Source organism: Cyprinus carpio, chromosome B3, assembly GCF_018340385.1.
Source record: "Cyprinus carpio isolate SPL01 chromosome B3, ASM1834038v1, whole genome shotgun sequence".
NCBI lineage: Eukaryota > Metazoa > Chordata > Actinopteri > Cypriniformes > Cyprinidae > Cyprinus > Cyprinus carpio.
In genome coordinates this window covers 45,885,939-45,904,766 of record NC_056599.1, presented here as the reverse complement: position 1 = coordinate 45,904,766, position 18,828 = coordinate 45,885,939, and the positions used below count along the sequence as shown (strand labels likewise).

Below are 18,828 nucleotides of genomic sequence, written 5' to 3'. Positions count from 1 at the left end.
AGCTTACAAAAAGGGTTGTCGGGCTGAGAATAAAGGTTTTTAAAAAAACTAAATGAAATAAAAGCCTTTGAGATATGTGAAGTCTTATTGAAGCATGGATTGCTTGGAAAAGACATCAACATCACTAATTCGTTGCATGTCACTGTGTTTCACAATGCATTGCGCTATAAGTGCTCATATTTTAATAAAGTGTGTTTTCCATAATTTTTCTTCATAGTAGCTCATTAATGCTCTGAATGCCTTGACAGTGGCGCCCACTAGTGTTCATGATGGAGTTCAGTTTATAACTTTAGTTATGCATGTACACACAGTTTAGATTTCGAGCTTGTATACAGTATATGCCTTCGACGTGAAAAAATCTCATTGAAGCGCCAGAGGTAACTATAATAATGAATAATATCTGATCTGTAACCATAAACATAACAGAAAAGCTGGACGGTTGCATACAATCAGAGATGTGTTTGATAATACGTGCAGATTGCCCTTTAGAAGTTCCCATAAAGTAAACCTACATGACATTGTTAATGATATATCTATAAACATGTGACAGTGAAACAACATGCAAAAGTTATTTAACAGACTGAAAAATATCATAACAGGGCTCTTTCGTGTCATTGAGCGTTAGTTTCTGAGCTGCTAATAACACTCTTAAATAATAGTAAGACATAAAGCGCATCACTGGTTTCATAATATGTGGTTTAACAAAAAACAAAACCCTCATAATGTCCAATTGTTCCATAGCTTATAAGCCTTTTCCAAGACATCTGTAAACTGCACATACACCAAAATGAAACTCTATAGACATATACTGTACCAAGCATCTCCCAATCACTTTTCTGTCTTAACTTATCTGCAGAACCTCACCCCACTTTACTGCATTTAACTGTATGTACAAAGTGCATTAGCATAAACAGGGTGTGTTCTCCTCCCGCTCACCAGCTTAGCCGGGCAGCTGCTCTCACCAGCTGCTCTGTCTCAGCCAGATCTTCAGCCCAGGCCAGCCGCGAGGAAATGGCATCTATGCCTTTTTCCAAGAGGGTCTCTTGCAGACGCCTCAAAAAGCGGGAAGTTGTAGCTGTCAAAGGTCACTGGAGCTAAAAAACGGACACACCCTCTCATTCCCCTCAAGTCACATTTGTTCCCAGCCAGGATGGGGGACCATGGGAGGGACTGAGTGACGGCTGCACTCCCTCCAATCCACTTCCGGCGGACCTCTCTAGCGGCCAGCCAGGCTGGACATCAGCCATACATAAAGATGATGGCATGGGCGTTTGCAGTAATGTCTCCACCATGCTCTTCCTGTAGGCGCTCCTGTCCCTTCGCCGTGTCCCAGATCTGCGGCCGAGGATGAGGAATTCAGTTATGATCATTGTAGATATTAAATTATACAAGTTTATAAGACCAGGACCAGCTGTCATAAAGATCTCCAGCAGTTTTGAGCCCAAAGTCCCATTATACACGCGTGTATGATAAATCAGCACATCAGTGAACAACTTACATGTGACATTAAAATATACACACTGCCTGCTGTTCAGAAGTTTGGGATCTGTTTGTTTTTTAAGAAGTCTCTTCTGTTCATCATGGCTGCATTTAATTTGATCAAAAATACACAGAGAAAAAAAAAACAGTAATATTGTAAAAATATTACCATTTAAAATATTTAAGTCGGCCTTAATATCAATACTCTTTAAAAATATACTGTATTTCCTCAGATGCAAAAGCTGAATTTTTCAGCATCACATTTCCAGTCTTCAGTGTCACGCGGATCCTTCAGAAATCATTGCAGTTTCCAGCACTGATAATAAAATCAGGCATATTAGAATGATTTCTGAACAATCAGAAATAAAAACAGGAATTAACAATCATATTATGAAATATATTCAAATAGAAAAGATTAGCAGAAGAGACTTATTAAAAAAAAAAACAAACATTACAAATCTGACTTTCGAACAGCAGTGTGTATATATTATATTATAGATATATATATATATATATATATATATATATATAATATATATATATTATATATATATATATTCTAATTATAACTACGCATTAATACAATAATATATGCAAACACTTAGTTATATTTAAACAATATTAACACCCTTTAAAGTATTTAAAGTGTTGTTTGTCTACCCACTGAACGGATAACAGTCACACAGTTCGTCCATTGTGAAGAAGAGAGGAATATAAACACTTGTTCTTTGTGATTTATGAAATAAACTCTGTTGCACGGATCCTTACCTTTATGTTTTCTCCATCCAGGTGCAGGGTTCTCTCTCTGAAATCTACTCCGATTGTTGCCTCGGGATTTTGGAGGAATTTCCCACCGCAAAAGCGGTAAGTTTAGACACGTCTTTCCAACATTTGAATCCCCAATGACGATTATCTTAAAGACCCTCGCCTGAGAACTGTCATAGTCCTGACCCGAGTCACTGGCCAGACTGTCTCTTGTGTAAATCGTCGAGAAATCTTTGCTGCCCGTATTGTTTTCTATTGCCATAGCTCCGATACTCGGGAAATATCGCGAGAGGATAAGAACGAGATCACTCTCGTCACCTTTGCTCATGTATTCAGTCTATGGTAAAACCCCTGAAGCTCTAAAAAAACAATGCATAACGTGATTTATATAAAGTATAAACAGACTTTATTAACAGGACCAACCCTATAAATTAGATTACATAAACGTGATAATTTAACAGACAGCTATAACAATTAAAACAACAATAAAAATAAGGAACAAACAGGTAAATTGAGGTAGGGTGCAACTGGACTAATCGTTCAAAGCTGTATATTTTGTATGTTTACTAATAGCAGAATAATAAGGTGTAGTTATAGCATAATGTGTAATATAGTAAATGCTCAATCCTTCCTGAAGTGGTTGATCTTAAACGTTATACTGCTTACATACCAAAAAGTGTATAAATTAATTGCCCCCATATCACCTCCTCAACAAACAAGGCCTTTATATTTGAAGGAAACCTCATTATCTTGAATTATACTGCACCATCAATAGTAAATAAAACTGAATATTGTTTGTGATCATTATAAACTTTGAAAACAGAAACAAACCATGTTTGCCCAATTGTTACCCTGTTCAAGAGTCCCAGCGTAATACTGCTCTTTATTTATAAACACCAAAAAACTGTCAAAATACTAACAATACTTAGCACCCCTCTCTTATATTCCTGAGACAAGGTATCATTCACTGGCTATATATGATGAAGGTAAGCATGTGTTTAATAATACTCCTCATAACAGCACGGATTTCAAGTAGGTTCTTCCCCGCGGCGAAACAGGCTAATCATTTCAACACCTATATCTCAAAATACTCTGCAGCATGTTCACATATGGCTCTACTACACACTTTTTTTAACGCTCTGTTTGACTCTTCTGAACCGCATCGACTACCAGTTTTCATCTGAAAATGACTTGAGCTGCCGGAGTCGGAGTCTGCGTCAGTCAGTCCGTCGAAGTCCCAGTCAGCGCTGGAGCCGCTGTCGTCATCCTCCTCCGAGATGAAATTCTGACCAGACCCCAAGCACGCGGTATAGACCCGGCTGGAGAGGCTTATGGAGCCGAAGGACAATCCAAACATGGTGGCCACGTTTTTCCATGAGTCCTGAGTGGGATCGTATTCGTGTATAACAAGCCTGTTTTTTGCTGTGATGCACTATTGCGATCGTTAGAAGCAGCAGCTTGCTGTTGTGTTTGCACCACTTGGTAGTTGAGAGCGCTGCTGTCAATGGGAATGTCTCCAATCCGCCTCCATTCTCCGCGAGCTGGGTTATACGCTTTAACTACGGGGATGTCGCACAAACATATAATCTGCTCCTGGAAAACACAAGCTTTGTGGAGTTTGCTGCGTTTCAGAGAGCCCCGCTGGAGCCAGAGGCTTTTTTTCTTCGGCTCGTAGCTAAGCATCCTCCGCTTGTTCACCACATAAAGCCGCTCGTTTATCGTCACAACCTGCATCTTTCCCAAAGAATGCGGCAAGGGTGCCACAAAACCCCATTGGTTCCTCTGAATGCTGTAGCATTCTACCTCCTTGATCCTGGCGTCCGACACCGGATCTCTGCCTCCCAGGATGTACAGGTGCCCACTGAGGTAGCCCATGTATGAGTGCACTCTTCTGAGAAGTCTTTCCGCAAGCTCCTGCCAACAATTCAACAGGGGATCGTAGACCCAGAAGTGCTTGGACAGGTGCGAGGCGAGATACAGATCGTTCTCTGGCGTGGCGCAGACCAAAAACGTCTCCATAGGAGAGCGTTTGAAGTTCGGATTGGTGAGGTTAAGGACCGGGGACGCCATAGAATAGATGTCGTCCGTATAGGGATCATAGCACATGAACGGCTCATTCGGCCGTCCGAAGAAAAGCACCATTTCTTATTTTGCACTCTTGCCAATTCTTTGTTTGGCAGGATGGTTTGCTCTTTGAAATCGTAGTGCTCGGCTCACCGCCGGCCCCGTCGAGGACATTCGAAGATACTTCATTATAAAAAGGCTTCGATTTAAGGCTATCTAGATAAACCCTGTCTTTCTCCGAAAATAAAGACCATCGCACGCATCTAAGGACCTGCAGCGCGTCTTCAGCGTCCGCATGCGGATTATTCTCAATCCACTGTATTGCAAACGAACACACTTTGCGTTCGCAGTCCACGTCCAGAGAATCCAGCGTGAGGATCTCCTTAATTTGCTTCAGGTCCAGCTCACAGAGCTCTCGCGCGCTGGCTCCCGAGCTCGACGAAGTTCTTCGCGATGAACGCCTGAGCCCTTGCTCTTCAGCTCCAGATTGTCAAAAGTATCGGCGAACTTCAAAATCCCTGCGCAGTTGGAAAGGTCCAGCCTTCTCGTCATGAAGTTTGCACACTCTTGCCGGATATACTCCAGCTGCAGCATGTTTGGCAGCGGCGTAAAGCCTCTGCACGTTGCCTTCAGTGATGGTCACTTTGCCAGTGTAGCAGTAATCGATGATTAACAGACATTGAATGGGCGTCCACATCATGAATGGTGACGCTTCTCTGAGTGCTCTCGTACAGTCCTCCTGTAAACATGCTCTTGAAATAAGGGCTTCGCTGCAGCCAGTATATTTCGGTTGCACTGGAAAACTTTTCCTGAGCAGCCTGCGGATACACTTTGATCCGGATCTAGCTCCACTTCGATAGTCACGTCGACTAACAGCTGCGAGTCGTAGAATAATTTCAGCTCTCTCATCAACTTAAAGCGTGATTCGTGTCCTCGAGCTCCTCGGGACCGCCGAAGCAGTTCACCGAGGCCATGTCGAGCCCGTTCTCTCCGTCCGAACGCAACTAAATCTTGTCGGTTTGCGGCGGCACCGGCATCAAATCTCCCTCAGCTCTCAAAGTGTCGTGAAAACAACAAGCTGTGGGCTGCAGGCGCCGCTTCTGTCGCCTGACAACGCAGACATGTTTCATGAATGAAACGCGGGCCTTTTTTTCACTGTACGAAATTATTTTAGGACAAACGATCGGCAGTGGAGATGTCCGTCCCGATTAATGTCATTTTCTCCCGGATTTTGATCTTGAGTAATCGACGCTGCGTGCCTCACTCAAGCGTGCTGCCTCCGAGCTGCAGAACGTGGCGCTGATTGGTCACATCGGCTGCGTCCACAACGTCTGTAACGCCGCCTACATAGACAGCATTTGTGGGCAGCGTAGACCAGTGCTCTCAGAAATGATGCGACCCAACAGTGCCTTCTAGGTAGGCAGCTCACTATGATTTGAGACGTGACTAATCTCAGCGCTCTGTATTAAGTTCGGTTGGCCTGCTAAAGCTTTGTTCAGAATGATAAATCTCAATAATATGTAAAATATAGATTTAGTTACAAATATTAAATAGGTCTTTTTAAAATAGAAAGTATTGCATTAAAGGATGCAATTCGTGAATTCATGACATTTGTTTTTGTTTGTTTCATCAAATGTAAATTCATGTCCCAGTCACATTTTCTTGGTTAAATAAACATTACACTATCAGAAAAAAAAGAAATAAAGAACAACAACAACTCTATTTTTATATTTTTACATTTACAGTGTTATCAATGTTCTGTTTATTAAAGCCAAGTATGAATCTCGTCAAGTTAGCGTTTTAAGCATTTTACATTTATTCCAAAATAATAACTTAAGGCAGTAAACCATTTAAAACAATATATTTTATATGTGAGCTTATGTTCAGCTATTATTTTTAATAGTTAACTTTGAAGTATTTTTAAATTTTATGATTGATTAATATACTACAAACACTTTTTTTGGCATTTTTTTCACAGATTAAGCAGAAAATATATTTTCAAATTTATACTAAAGGTTATACTGTAATAAATGATATGTCAGTTTAGCACTGCATTATTCATATACTTTATGTATTACCTGGAGATGACTTGCACGTTATAAGTTATTACTTCTGTGGTCCGTTTTGGACTTTCCCTAAGAAGGAAACAGACACAGGAGAGTGTTCAAGGCATTCAATTCAAGAAGATTTAACTGCTTTTCAAGGGGATTAGGGTCAATAAAGCAGCACTGTTTGGCCTGAATGCATTATAAAGCTAGCGCTTACAATGCTGAATAAGACACAGTTATGACATTTTTATTATCAAAACAACAAAACATGAGTAAATGCATTGTGGATTGTACAGTAAATACATGTTATTGCATGACAGTTTGACTGAATGATAGATAGTGAATACAATTTTATGTAAATGTTAACAGATAGAACGGTTTCATGAGGAGTGTATGGGGGGGAAAAATATATGAATATTTAAATCTATTAAATACTAGTGATTAGTACAACACTAGGGTCCAAAAGTCTGAGGCCACACTGAAAATTTGGATCATTCTCAAATCATGCTGGATGAAATGAACATAATAAATAAACGATATTATGGGAAAAGTATACTTTAAAAGAATATCTTAACTGTAATCTGAATGTAATGTTTTCAGACACGTAATTGTTAAAACAGGTTAATTACAATTAAATGAAAATTTATATTAAATGCCATCAGCTAAAAAATGTGAAGTAAGCTACAAGTTTACAGTCAACACAATTAAGCACACTTCTTTTTCACAACTGAGTTGTAATGAAAAATATTAGATAATAAATTTACACAATCATTTTCACTAGTGGTATCAAACTTTGAGCTCACATAATTCTCTTAGTTATAACTGCGATTAAGCACATTAATCCTGCTCAAGGCGTCCTTGTTGTCTATGGTCTTATGGACGGTAACGATGAAGGGGGAAGGCAGAGGGCAGCTCGACTCTGCAGGCTGCGCAGTCTCTCAGCCAGATCACGACGGCCCCACATGCTCAAGACCGTCCTGCAGCAGCTTTGGTTTTGATCGTTTTGTCCCAGGGAATGCTCATAACCTATCATATATATTATTAAAAAAAATAAACGGTTGTAAAATAATAAAAACAAAAAAAAAAAGAAAAAAAAAAACAAAAAAAAAAAAAAAAAAAAAAAAAAAAAAAAAGAAAAAAAAAAAAAAAAAGAAAAAAGTGCCCATACTTGTAAAAAAAGTGGCCCATTTATTTTATAAAAAAATAAATTAAAACAAACCATGATTCCAGCATTCTCTGAGCCTGAACCCTCTCGTTTTCTTGGATGTGGCATGAAACTGTCTGACTTCATTTCAGGTGAATCCCAGTTCAAATGCTAGAACGGTCCCACTCAAACCCTAAATGCTTAGCTATGTCCTGCACAGATTTCATATTGATCACTGCATCCTAAAGGACAAAGTACAGTATGCATGGACAAATAATGGGGAAAAAAGGGTAATATGAATAACAATATTGTAGAGACGACTCACCTCTTCTGCCTTGTTTGGCATTTTATCCACTTACACAAGGATTCTAGTTGGTTCCAATGGCTACAGTGCAGAGTCTGTCAGCCCCATCTAATGTCTTTCTACTTACTTTTTAAATTAGTAAAATTTGAAATGTAATTTAAAAACACTTACAATTTGCGCTGTTGATGTTAATGTGTCTGGAGTGGTCACTGGTCGTCAGAGAGAATGTCCAAAACAAACCTGCCTGGTTAAAAATTAAAATTACACATAGTTCACTCAAGCTTTTACATTAAGAGTGTGAGTGAATGTAAGTGAACATAATTTTGAACATGATTGCACTTTTAACCCATAAGGGTTTGTTTTATTATTATTCATACCATAACACCACATAAGCATGTGTTTATAGACATATTATACTATATATTATCTCAAAAAGAGATATTGTAAAATATTATAAAACTATCTCTTGATTTTAAAAGGACAGCAATATATTTAATCATGTCTGCCAACTTGACAAATATATTTCTTTGTATTATTATGACATGGTTACATAAACATTTACATCTTAGTAATTCTTAGTGATCTAAATGTGTAAAACTACAGTGTATTGTCAGTGGATCTAGTTCTTCAGCTGAACTGGTTCTATGCATTTGTTACATGTTAAGTTAGAATAGCTGCAAGTCCAGACCTCTTCTCTTCTTCATTGTTAAACTCCAGATCCTCCAGCCTGCACAGGTAAAAAGCCAAGATGTACAGTTGTGCATAAATATTTGGACAAGACTGAGGCCAGTGTTGTTGAAGAGTGCGTTTGATTTTGGAGTAAAATTTGGGTTATACTGTTAATGTTGTCACATGACCACTCTTGCCACTGAAAGCGTTCAAACTGTGGCGTGGAAATGAAAAGAGACATGCACAGAAATAAACAGAGACTAATATCAGAGATACAGTAATTTTTCATGAAAGAAATATGTCATGATGCATTACTGAACCCATCATGTTTAAAGGGATAGTTCACCCAAAAATGAAAATTTGATGTTTATCTGCTTACCCCCAGGGCATCTAAGAAGTAGGTGACATTGTTTCTTCAGTAGAATACAAATTATGATTTTTAAGTCCAGCCGTTGCAGTCTCTCAGCCGTATAATGCATGGCAATGGTAACAAAATCTATGAGAGTAAAAAAACATGCACAGACAAATCCATATGATGCACAATAAGGAACAGAATTTGAGATGTTTCAGAAATATGGTTTAGTGACTTTTTTAAGGCAAAATAAATTATTATTTCATGTTTTTCTAAAGAGATTTATTACCTTGATGGAAAGACAGGTAATTTGTTCGTCCTAGTTGCACACAAGAACTAAAGCAATGCTAATATTCAGTTCCACTGTATTACGTCACAACAGAAATAGAATGTTTATGTACAAACAAATGAATAGAACTGGCGCAGATCCCTCGGGGGCCCGACACGGAAATGGCCCATGTTCCCTATTAACTTAACGAATTAAGAAAAACACAAGAGTCTCCGTTAATTTTCCTTGTGAGACACGAATAACTTGAATCATAGGCGTAAGGTGAACTCAAAAGCCTATGTTAGTCTAATAATTACGCACATCAAAAACCCATCTTTTAAGGCAGGTAAAAAATATGGGTGTCGTGCCATAAAATATTTGTTTAATAGGGTTACTACTTAATTTGTATTTAACGTAATCACAGTTTAATAAAAACGTAAGATACTAATTATAACGCTTTCATTTACAGTGTTTTTCAAACAGCGATATAGAACAGAAAAGCAATGGAAAAAAACATTATATTATCATACATTATTTCTTACTTCAGTCTGGTGCAAATTTACGCACTCTCAAAAAAAAAAAAAACCCTCTCGGTATAATAAATGAAGCTGTCTGCACTGTGACATGAATCTCTTACTTATATCGTAAGTATCTCTGTACTTTGTTGTTTATATGATGAGAGAATTTGCAGAGAGCATGATTCAGTCAGCGAGCGCGCCGTTTTCAGCGATGACTCACCTGAATGCTTTTGATTGGTCATTGCATTCATAAACTCAACGGAGTCGTGTGTGATAGGTTATAATGCACTACGCTAAAAAAACGTGTAATAAGTATGACACCAAATATGACCCCAAAATATATCGGCCCATGTTTGCTAAAAGATTAATGAATCTAACTTCCTTTGCTAATATTTTGTCAGATTTTGTCAAATTTTGTGCAAATCAGACAAAACAGCCTGGGAGGAGTAGGTTTCTCCAAAAATGTAAATATTCTCTTGAATATCGTATTTCAGTTTCCCTTTACTGATATCCTCTGTTCCCTGTACAGTACAGAACTTTTCCAAACATTATATTTCAGTTCAAAAGCCTTTTATTCAACATTTGAAAAAATTACTATCTATTATCCTTCCATCATAAACCAGTTCTTAAAAAAAGGGAAACAAATGTTACCATTTGATGTGCAAATGTCTTGTCCACAATGCTCTGTATCACGAGCATCATGTAAACATACAATCTGGAATGGCTGCTATTTACTCTAGGCTGCATTTGTACTTCAACAGCAGTATACATTTTTATACAGTCCATTTTTTCTGCTTTTACAAATGCATCAGATCACCCAAATAAGTACCCAAATCTCTTGCCATATGTTGCAACATAATTGACAACATTATTAAAAAAGGAATGCAACTTTTGCAACAGAAACCAATCAGGTACTACTCTGCCAATACTGGTTATCTAATGTAACAATGCAAGTTAACAGTAAAAGTGCTATTTGAGAGACAATGACTTATGCTTATTAAATCATAACATCTACCAAAACCAATACTGTCCTTATATTCATATCTAATTATTAATATAATTTGACAATTGGTTTCAATGGTTAAAAAATTGTGCTGCAATTAGGCAAATTATTTGCACGTAAACACTTGTATGCATAACACTCTGGGTTTCAGCCGTCAGGCATATTGCAGTGGTGCTGTATTGCGTTTGTTAACAGTACTTTTCAACCTCGAATCACTTGATGTTTTCCACTTCAGGTCTAGTTGTGCCCAGCCAGCTGGGCCTGAGACATTTAAGGTCAGAGCAGGTTTAATAGCAGCCGTCCCTCCAGCTGCCGTCACGCAGGGCGCTCAGAGCAGAGACACTCTTCGGTGGAGTCAGTAAACTGCAATGACAGTGACTCGTGTTAATGACAGCAATACTCAAATGTATTATGCATTAAAGTATATATAAAATATTGCTATCATTTTTCCAATAAGGATCAATTTGTTATCATCACAAACTAATAACAAACGATTTTGACAGCATTTACTATTCTTGGATAATGCAAATTTCTACGTATATTGATACATATATAATGAATTATGAACAAACATGAATTAATTAAATCATTTTAAAACATTAAGCTACACTACTGCTCGAAAGTTTTGGTTCAGAAAGAGATTTTATTGTTTTCGGAAAAAAAAGTCTGTTATGCTAATCAAGGTTGCATTTATTTGCTAAAAAAAAAACAGAAATATTTTTATAATCTAAAACAACTGTTTTTTTTATTGATTTATTTTATAATATGTTTTATTCCTGTGATGCAAAGCTGTATTTTCAGCATCATTCCTCCCAGTCTTCAGTGTCACATGATCCTTCAGAAATCATTCTAATACACTGATTTACTGCTCAAGAGACATTTCTTATTATTCTGATTATTATCAATGTTGAAAACAGTTGTGCTGCTCTTTCTTTAATGAATAGAAGGTTCGAAAGAACAGCATTTATTTAAAATAGATTTAGAAGAATAGATTTTATTTTGTATCATAAATGTCTTTACAGTCACTTTTGATCAGTTGAATGCATCCTTAATAAAAGTAATAATTATAAAATTGCAATAATTCCTGTCTCAAATAATACAAATTTTAAATGAATTAATTACATGATATGCTGATTAATTAATGAAAAATTTGCAATATCAATATTTGCTGAGAAAAGTTAAGTTAATTCAAAGGCATTACATTGTTTTTGCAGATAAATCAATTATTTGAATTACAAAAAGTGACTTCAAGTCAATGTATTGTTTGTTCTATGCCCATATCTTTAAACAGAAGCCTTACACTAACAGCCACCAACAATTCATTTTGCCCAAGTTTGTCTGAACTGTAACTAAATGTATATTTGGTTCAGTGAATATGAAATTTCGTAATTAACAGTAAATGTCTAACACAAAAAAACACTTGTCCCTCTCTGGAATTGCTTACGTTATAAAAAGCAAACAGTACAGGATGACAAGTGAATGTTCAGTAATACATTTACACAAGCAGAGGAGGAAGAATTGTGAATGATTACCTGCGTATGGGCTGTGCAATTTTACTGCGTGAGGCCCCACTTGTCCCAACAAAGGAGGCAGGACGAGGTAGAGCGCTGCGACTGGAGGAGGGTTTGCTGGGGAGAGGGATGCTGCTGCTGCTGGGGATAGAGCTGAGACTAACAGAGGAAGGCATTGTGGTGGCACTCTGGATGGTAGGGCTCACGTACGCTGTGGCTTTCAGAGGGGGCCGTGTTGAGAAGTTACCCACGCTCTGAACCCGCTGCTGTAACTGGCCCGGAGAGGGAACTGAAATTGAACACAGAGCAATGAAATTTGACCTGAAGTTCATGACAAAGTGCGATATAATCTGTTACAGGATAATCATCCTCAAATTAACTGTGATGTTTCGACAGTGTCACAGTCTTACTTGCAGACTGTATCTTGGTCAGACCACTGTGGGAATCAAAACTCTGACTGTTTCGGAGTAACGAGAAAGACGAGGACGATGTGGCAATGTGAGCGGTCGGAGCAGGAACGTTCGGCACACTGATGACACTGGGAATGCTGGGAGCTCGAAGTAGGTTTGGCATGCTCCTCCTTAGCTTGTCTGAAAAAGAAAGACAATGCGTGTTAAAATGGCCAATCCAGCACAAAAGGAAAGTATTTAGGTAAAGCGTAATGTATAATATCATGTGTAGTCTGACCTGTGCTGGCTCTGTAGCTCTGGGTCTCTGTAGCTGCACTGGAGCTGAGGTTGGGCATGTGCAGCTGCTGGTAGGACAGGCTGTTGAGGTACTGAGGCGTGGATGGGCTGCGCCGGCACTCTTTCATGCTGGAGAGGCTCTGTGAGTGGGACGTGCTGCGCTGCATAGAGGACGTACGGAAGAGCCGCGGCTGCGGAGCTGACAGCTGATCGTACTCTTCCTCTTCCTCTTCCTCTTCCTCCAGCTCGGCCTCACTCCTCATGCTCCTGCGTGCACCTGTGTGCACCGAAAAACTGGCACTGCGCCGCGTGGCTGTGCGTGTGGCAGCTGTGCTCGCGTACTCCTGCCGTAGACCTAAACACAAACATGTGTTTAAATGGATTTACATGAAGCATCCTGAGTACAAAATACTTTTTCAGCCCCAATCCACACGTTTAAATGGTATTCTGAAGAATGCTGGTAACCTAACAGTTTCGGTTCCCATTGACTTCCACTGTATGAACAAAAATTACAATGGAAGTCTATGGGAACTGAAAGTGTTTGGTTACCAACATTCTTTAATCTTCTTTTATGTTCCACAGAAGAAAGTCATACAGGTTTGAAATGACATGGAGGGTGAGTAAATGATGACAATTTACATTTTTGGATGAACTATCCCTTTAATGTAAATCATTGCAAATATCACCCATCTACAATTTGATGAATTAAAGCAGACGTACTCTCCTCCTGCAGTCGGGCCATGACCTCCACATCAGTCATGTCCTGAAGCTTATAGCTCATAGAGATGGAGTCGTCCTCCAGTTCAGAGACACTTAGGTCACTGTCTATGGACGACTGAGGACTGAGAGACTTTTGACGATGACTATTACCTGAAAGAGACAAGGAGAACTCAATCTCACGTATAAACACTGACTGAAAAAACTAAAACACATTTATTAAAAGTGCATTTTTATACTGCTTGAAAATCATGGTGTCCTGTTTCGTCTAGTTTGTCTAATAACTTAACTCTATAGCAAATATCATTGCCCATAGAAAAAAATTAAATAGATAATTTTGTTTAAATAGTTTTTTTTCGCCTGATACACAGTGTTGATGTGCAGAATACATACTGCTTTACTGACTGCAGAATTATTATTATTATTTGTTTTTTTGTGTTTCTTTACTGACTGCAAAAATGAATTTTTTAAACATTGACTAACCAATGTTTTTAGTTTTATCTTAAATGAAATATGATAATATGATATTGTTCTATCATACTATTTATGGTGAAATTGTTTTTAGTTTTATCTTAAATGAAATATGACATGAAATTGTAAAAATTTTGACTCAGTTTTAGGTTTGAACCCATCCATAAATATAATATGAGAAAAATGTGTTATTTTTTAAAAGTGGTCTGAAATAGTAAGACTTTTTTTTGTTTGTTTGTTTTGCTTGAGAAATTAATTATTACATTAATTCAGCAAGGATACATTTAAGTTCAAAAAAGTGAAAGTAAAGACATTTCTAATGTTGCAAAAGATTTCTATTTCAAATAAATTCCATTAACATTGATAATACTAAGAAAGCAGTAAAGGAAAGTAAAGAAAGCAGTTTCCTAATGCATTAAATCAGCATATTATTCTGAAGCATCATGTGACTCAAGACTGGAGTAATGATGCTTTGCCACCACAGGAATAAACTGCATTTTAAAATATATTAAAATAGAATACAGTTATTTTAATATTTAATCATATTTCATAATATTAATGTTTTTGATCAAATAAATGCAGCCTTGGTGAGGATTAGAGACTTCTTATTGACCTCAAATACAGCACTGAAGAAGTTGTGTGCATGCTTTGTGGAGCATGATGATGATCTTAGTCAATCTTACTGTGTGTAGCCATGTGATAGAGGAATGTGGGAGATCTTTCGGTTAGGCTTGAGCAGTTCCTCCCTGTGAGAGACTTCTGATTTTTTGGTAAAGGTAGATCTGGGTCAGGAGAGAGATGATAGATATTATCTCAGACTATGGCGAGTATAAATAGCCTTTACAAACAATGAGCAGAACTACACAGTATAGACTACATTCAATTCAGTTTGGTTGCTGAATGATTATAGTCCTGTGTTGGGTTGCCACTTGATGTAATTGTAAAATATGTGTCCTAAAGCAAAACCAGCTGACAACCAGCACCATATGCAGACCTTCTGTGACAAATCTTTTCCTGTTGGAACATATGCTGCAATGGTTGTTTCCAGACACCATGAGTGATGTCTCACATTTCACACAGTTTGAAAAATGCTGAGCTGATTGAAGGAAATGATACGGAATGGAAATGATTCCACACCATGGATGTCAATGGGGACCAGCAACTGAAGGTGTACTAGGTTTTTCACTTTAAATGCACTCTAAAAAATAAAACATTTTTGAAACAAAGTGGCTGAAAACATTACATTCAGTTCACTTTTAAGGTATATAATTTCTGTAAAAGTATTCTAAATTGTACTTTTTTTTCACAGCGGACTGTGTGATACACAGTATAAACAATGTAGTTTATAAGTGATATATTATAGTTTGTTTTTTTTTTTTTAGAGAGACTTAGAGAAAGCATCTAATGATTAATAATGAGAACGTGTAGGATGAGTGAGGCACACGTGTTACCTGTTTGCTCAGTTAGTGCAGGTTTAGTAAAGGGTTTAGAACAGCTGCTTAAAGAAGAGAGTCCATCTACGGGACTGTACAGAACACTTGAAGAGAGGACGCCTCTCCATCTTTTGGCTGATGGGAAAAGAAAGTGCAATTAATAAAAAACATTACACACAGCAATATTAATATTTTAACGGTAAGATTAGTGTACTATTGTGAATGAGGATAAATATATATATATAAATAATATATAGATATATATATATATATATATATATATATATATATATATATATATAAATATATATATATAAAAAAATCCATTTACACAATGGGGTACACATTGACCACATTATAAATATTGAATAGTTTTTTTTTAATCCAAAAATAAACAATAAAGAAATTTAAGCTATTTCTGACAATTTAGGAAAACTGTAACTAGGACATTCTTATCAATTTCTCCTTCTGTGTTCCCACGGAAGAAGAAAGGTTTGGAACTTTCATTTTGGGACAAAACTTTTTCATTAAAAAAAAAATGGGTTGAATATAATTGTGTATGTGACAAATAAAAAAATCTTGAATCTTGAATAAGTTATTGGTAGTCAAGCGGACCACAGTACTTATGCGTACCTTAACAATTAGTCCTTCCAAGATCACATGAAAACAAGCATTCACGGCTACCCAGAAAAACAAAGGTTTTCAGAGGCTGCCGGAACAAAGATGTATTCATGACCCTGTTTGCAGAGAGCCAAGCTCGCTGAATCTGGCCTTTCAAAAGCCTTTCAGAGCGCCTGCAACTCCACAACACACATCTCTGTATATGTGCGCCTCATACATCATTTATGTATGGACTGATCCAAAGGAAAACTGATACAAAAACATTTCACAGTGTCCCCAGGACAGTCTTCGATACATCTGTGTTATTTAGTGCTGATTCTGCAGGCAGATTTATATAGGAGTTGTTTCTATGGATACCATCCCCTCCAGCAGCATAACTACACAAGTAGAGAAAATGTAGGTTATCTATTCAAGACACTGCAGTGATAATTTTTACATCTCCTAAGTTCGTATTATTTATGATCTTATCAAGTTATATATTATATCGGGTAACATAAAACACACCCCAGTCTTCCACTGTTCATTTTCTGATTTTTTTTTAGACATCTTACAGATTTCTATAATTAAATAGTATACCTATCTGCATTATATCTAGATTCCATTAAAGGAATAGTTCACCCCAAAATTTAAATTTGCTAAACATTTACTCACCCTCAGGCCATCCAAGATGTAGATGAGTTTGTTTCTTCATCAGAACAGATTTGGAGAAATGTAGCATTGCATCACTTGCTCATCAGTGAATGGGTGCCGTCAGAATGAGAGTCCAAACAGCTGATAAAAACATCACAAGTAACCCACACCACTCCAGTCCATCAGTTAAGAGAAAAGCTGTGTTTGTAATAAACAAATCCATCCATCTGTTCATATTTCTCTCCTGATACAGATGAGACAGAGAGAAAGCACTACTATGGATAAAGGACACTTTTTTTTCTTGTGGATTTTTGTGATGTTTTTATCAGCTGTTTGGACTCTCATTCTGACGGCACCCATTCACTGATGAGCATCCATTGGTGAGATGTGAGGATACATTTCTCCAAATCTGTTCCAATGAAGAAGCAAACTTATCTACATCTTGGATGGCTTGAGGGTGAGTACATTTCAGGTGAACTATTCTTTAAATAAAAGCTATAATGGTCGATCCCTAAACCTCAAGCTCAATTTGAACATACACAACAATGACATTTTAGACATACTTTATATTCATGGGAATGATGGTGAGTACCTTGGTCCAGTTGGTGACACAGTGAGCGTTTGGCTAACTCCACCTCTGGTCTGGGGTTGTCCAGCACGTGTCTGCACCACTGAAGAGGACTGAGGAGAAGATGAGGAAACAGCTTTGCTTTCAGAGACACTACAACCTGGTGACATAAAAAACACCAAATCTTAGGCACATGTTTGAAAGAGACAATAAGTGTTCACCTGAAATATATATATATATATATATATATCATATATATTATATATTATATATATTTATATATATATATATATATATAACATTTATTATAAACAACTACAATCTAATATACAAATGTGATCTCACTTATTAAATGTATCCTGCTAACTACTTTGCAAGAATAAAAATAAATATGGGTCTAAATTTGAATTCAGGATGTGAATGATGTTTATTTGACTTGATCAAATGTCTACTCATTTCTGTGGATGACCTGCTCTTATCTTATGTTATTATGGTTTGGTTTTCATGAAGATTGAACACTGATTAAAGCGCTAAATTTTTCTGCACATAAATGCAAAAGAATGTTTAGATATTTGTGACCCTGGAGCACAAAACCAGTCTTGAGTCGCTGGGGTATATTTGTAGCAATAGCCAAAAATACACTGTATGGGTCAAAATTATAGATTTTTCTTTTATGTCAAAAATCATTAGGATATTAAGTAAAGATCATGTTTCATGAAGATATTTTGTACATTTCCTGCCATGAATATATCAAAACGTAATTTTTGATTAGTAATAAACGCATTTGCCCTAAAAACTTTATTTGGACAACTTTAAATGTGATTTCAAATAGTTGTATCTCGGCCAGATATTTGTCCTATCATAACAAACCATACATCAATGGAAAGCTTATTTAGTCAGCTTTCAGATGATGTATAAATCTCAATTTTGGCAAATTGACCCTTATGACTGGTATTGTGGTCCAGGGTCACATTTTCAATTTTGACAAATTGACCCTTATGACTGGTTTTGTGGTCCAGGGTCTAGTGCAATTTGTGCACATTTTTCAAAAATGACTTTTTATGTCATTAACAATGACAATTAATATTATCATAATTTTTTAATAATGTCCTAGTATTTGGTTTGTCCCTCTGTTTACTTAAAGGGGTCATATGATGCAATTTTTGCAAAGTTTTCCACTTTGGAGTGTTACAAGCTGTTTTGTGAATAGATAAGATCCCTAAAGTTGCAACTACTAAAGTCTATTATTATTAGTATTTCGATGTTTAAACTGAGTCCCACTGCAGGAGCTGTGCGTTTCAAAAGACTAATGTTGCATCACGTAACAAAGACAGGCCAGATTTTGTCTGCACGTTGTCATTTCTCTGCACAGTGCACGGGTACAAGTTGGACTACTTTTTTGACCATCTGGGGTGAAAAACGCCCAATCATCACAAATGAACCAGTTATATATTAATGCATTTGCACTTCACATTTAGAAGACAAACAATCTAAAGAAAAATATGCAAATCTTTCACATCAACAAATGCGATAGAAACCGCAAACCAGTCTGCGATCACTAATAGCGATAATCATCT

The 18,828-nt window shown here is 37.1% G+C and overlaps 1 protein-coding gene, 1 long non-coding RNA gene and 2 pseudogenes across 2 annotated transcripts; all 4 read right to left on the bottom strand.

Moving 5' to 3' along the window:
* Positions 1-987: 987 nt before the first annotated feature.
* Positions 988-2,585, bottom strand: LOC122136861 (annotated as a pseudogene).
* A 559-nt stretch (positions 2,586-3,144) lies between these two features.
* Positions 3,145-5,522, bottom strand: LOC109095890 (annotated as a pseudogene).
* A 2,457-nt stretch (positions 5,523-7,979) lies between these two features.
* On the bottom strand, positions 7,980-9,776 carry LOC122136673. Its single transcript, XR_006154306.1, has 3 exons — positions 8,853-9,776; positions 8,493-8,531; positions 7,980-8,048 (listed from the first exon to the last, which is right to left on the bottom strand). It is a non-coding gene; the product is annotated as an uncharacterized LOC122136673 (long non-coding RNA).
* Positions 9,777-10,901: 1,125 nt separating this feature from the next.
* Positions 10,902-15,181, bottom strand: LOC122136672 (SLAIN motif-containing protein 1-like). The gene is made up of 6 exons (XM_042721082.1): positions 14,685-15,181; positions 13,532-13,683; positions 12,813-13,166; positions 12,536-12,715; positions 12,147-12,414; positions 10,902-10,977 (listed from the first exon to the last, which is right to left on the bottom strand). Exons 1-6 carry the CDS (start codon positions 14,693-14,695, stop codon positions 10,902-10,904), a joined length of 1,041 nt encoding a protein of 346 aa, XP_042577016.1. The 5' UTR covers positions 14,696-15,181.
* Positions 15,182-18,828: the final 3,647 nt, after the last annotated feature.

Coding starts and splice junctions, on each gene's coding strand:
- LOC122136672 (XM_042721082.1), bottom strand. Junction 13,167..13,531: donor GGCCCGACTGCAGGAGGAGA/GTACGTCTGCTT, acceptor GTTTGTGTTTAG/GTCTACGGCAGGAGTACGCG. Junction 12,415..12,535: donor GACCAAGATACAGTCTGCAA/GTAAGACTGTGA, acceptor GTTCAATTTCAG/TTCCCTCTCCGGGCCAGTTA.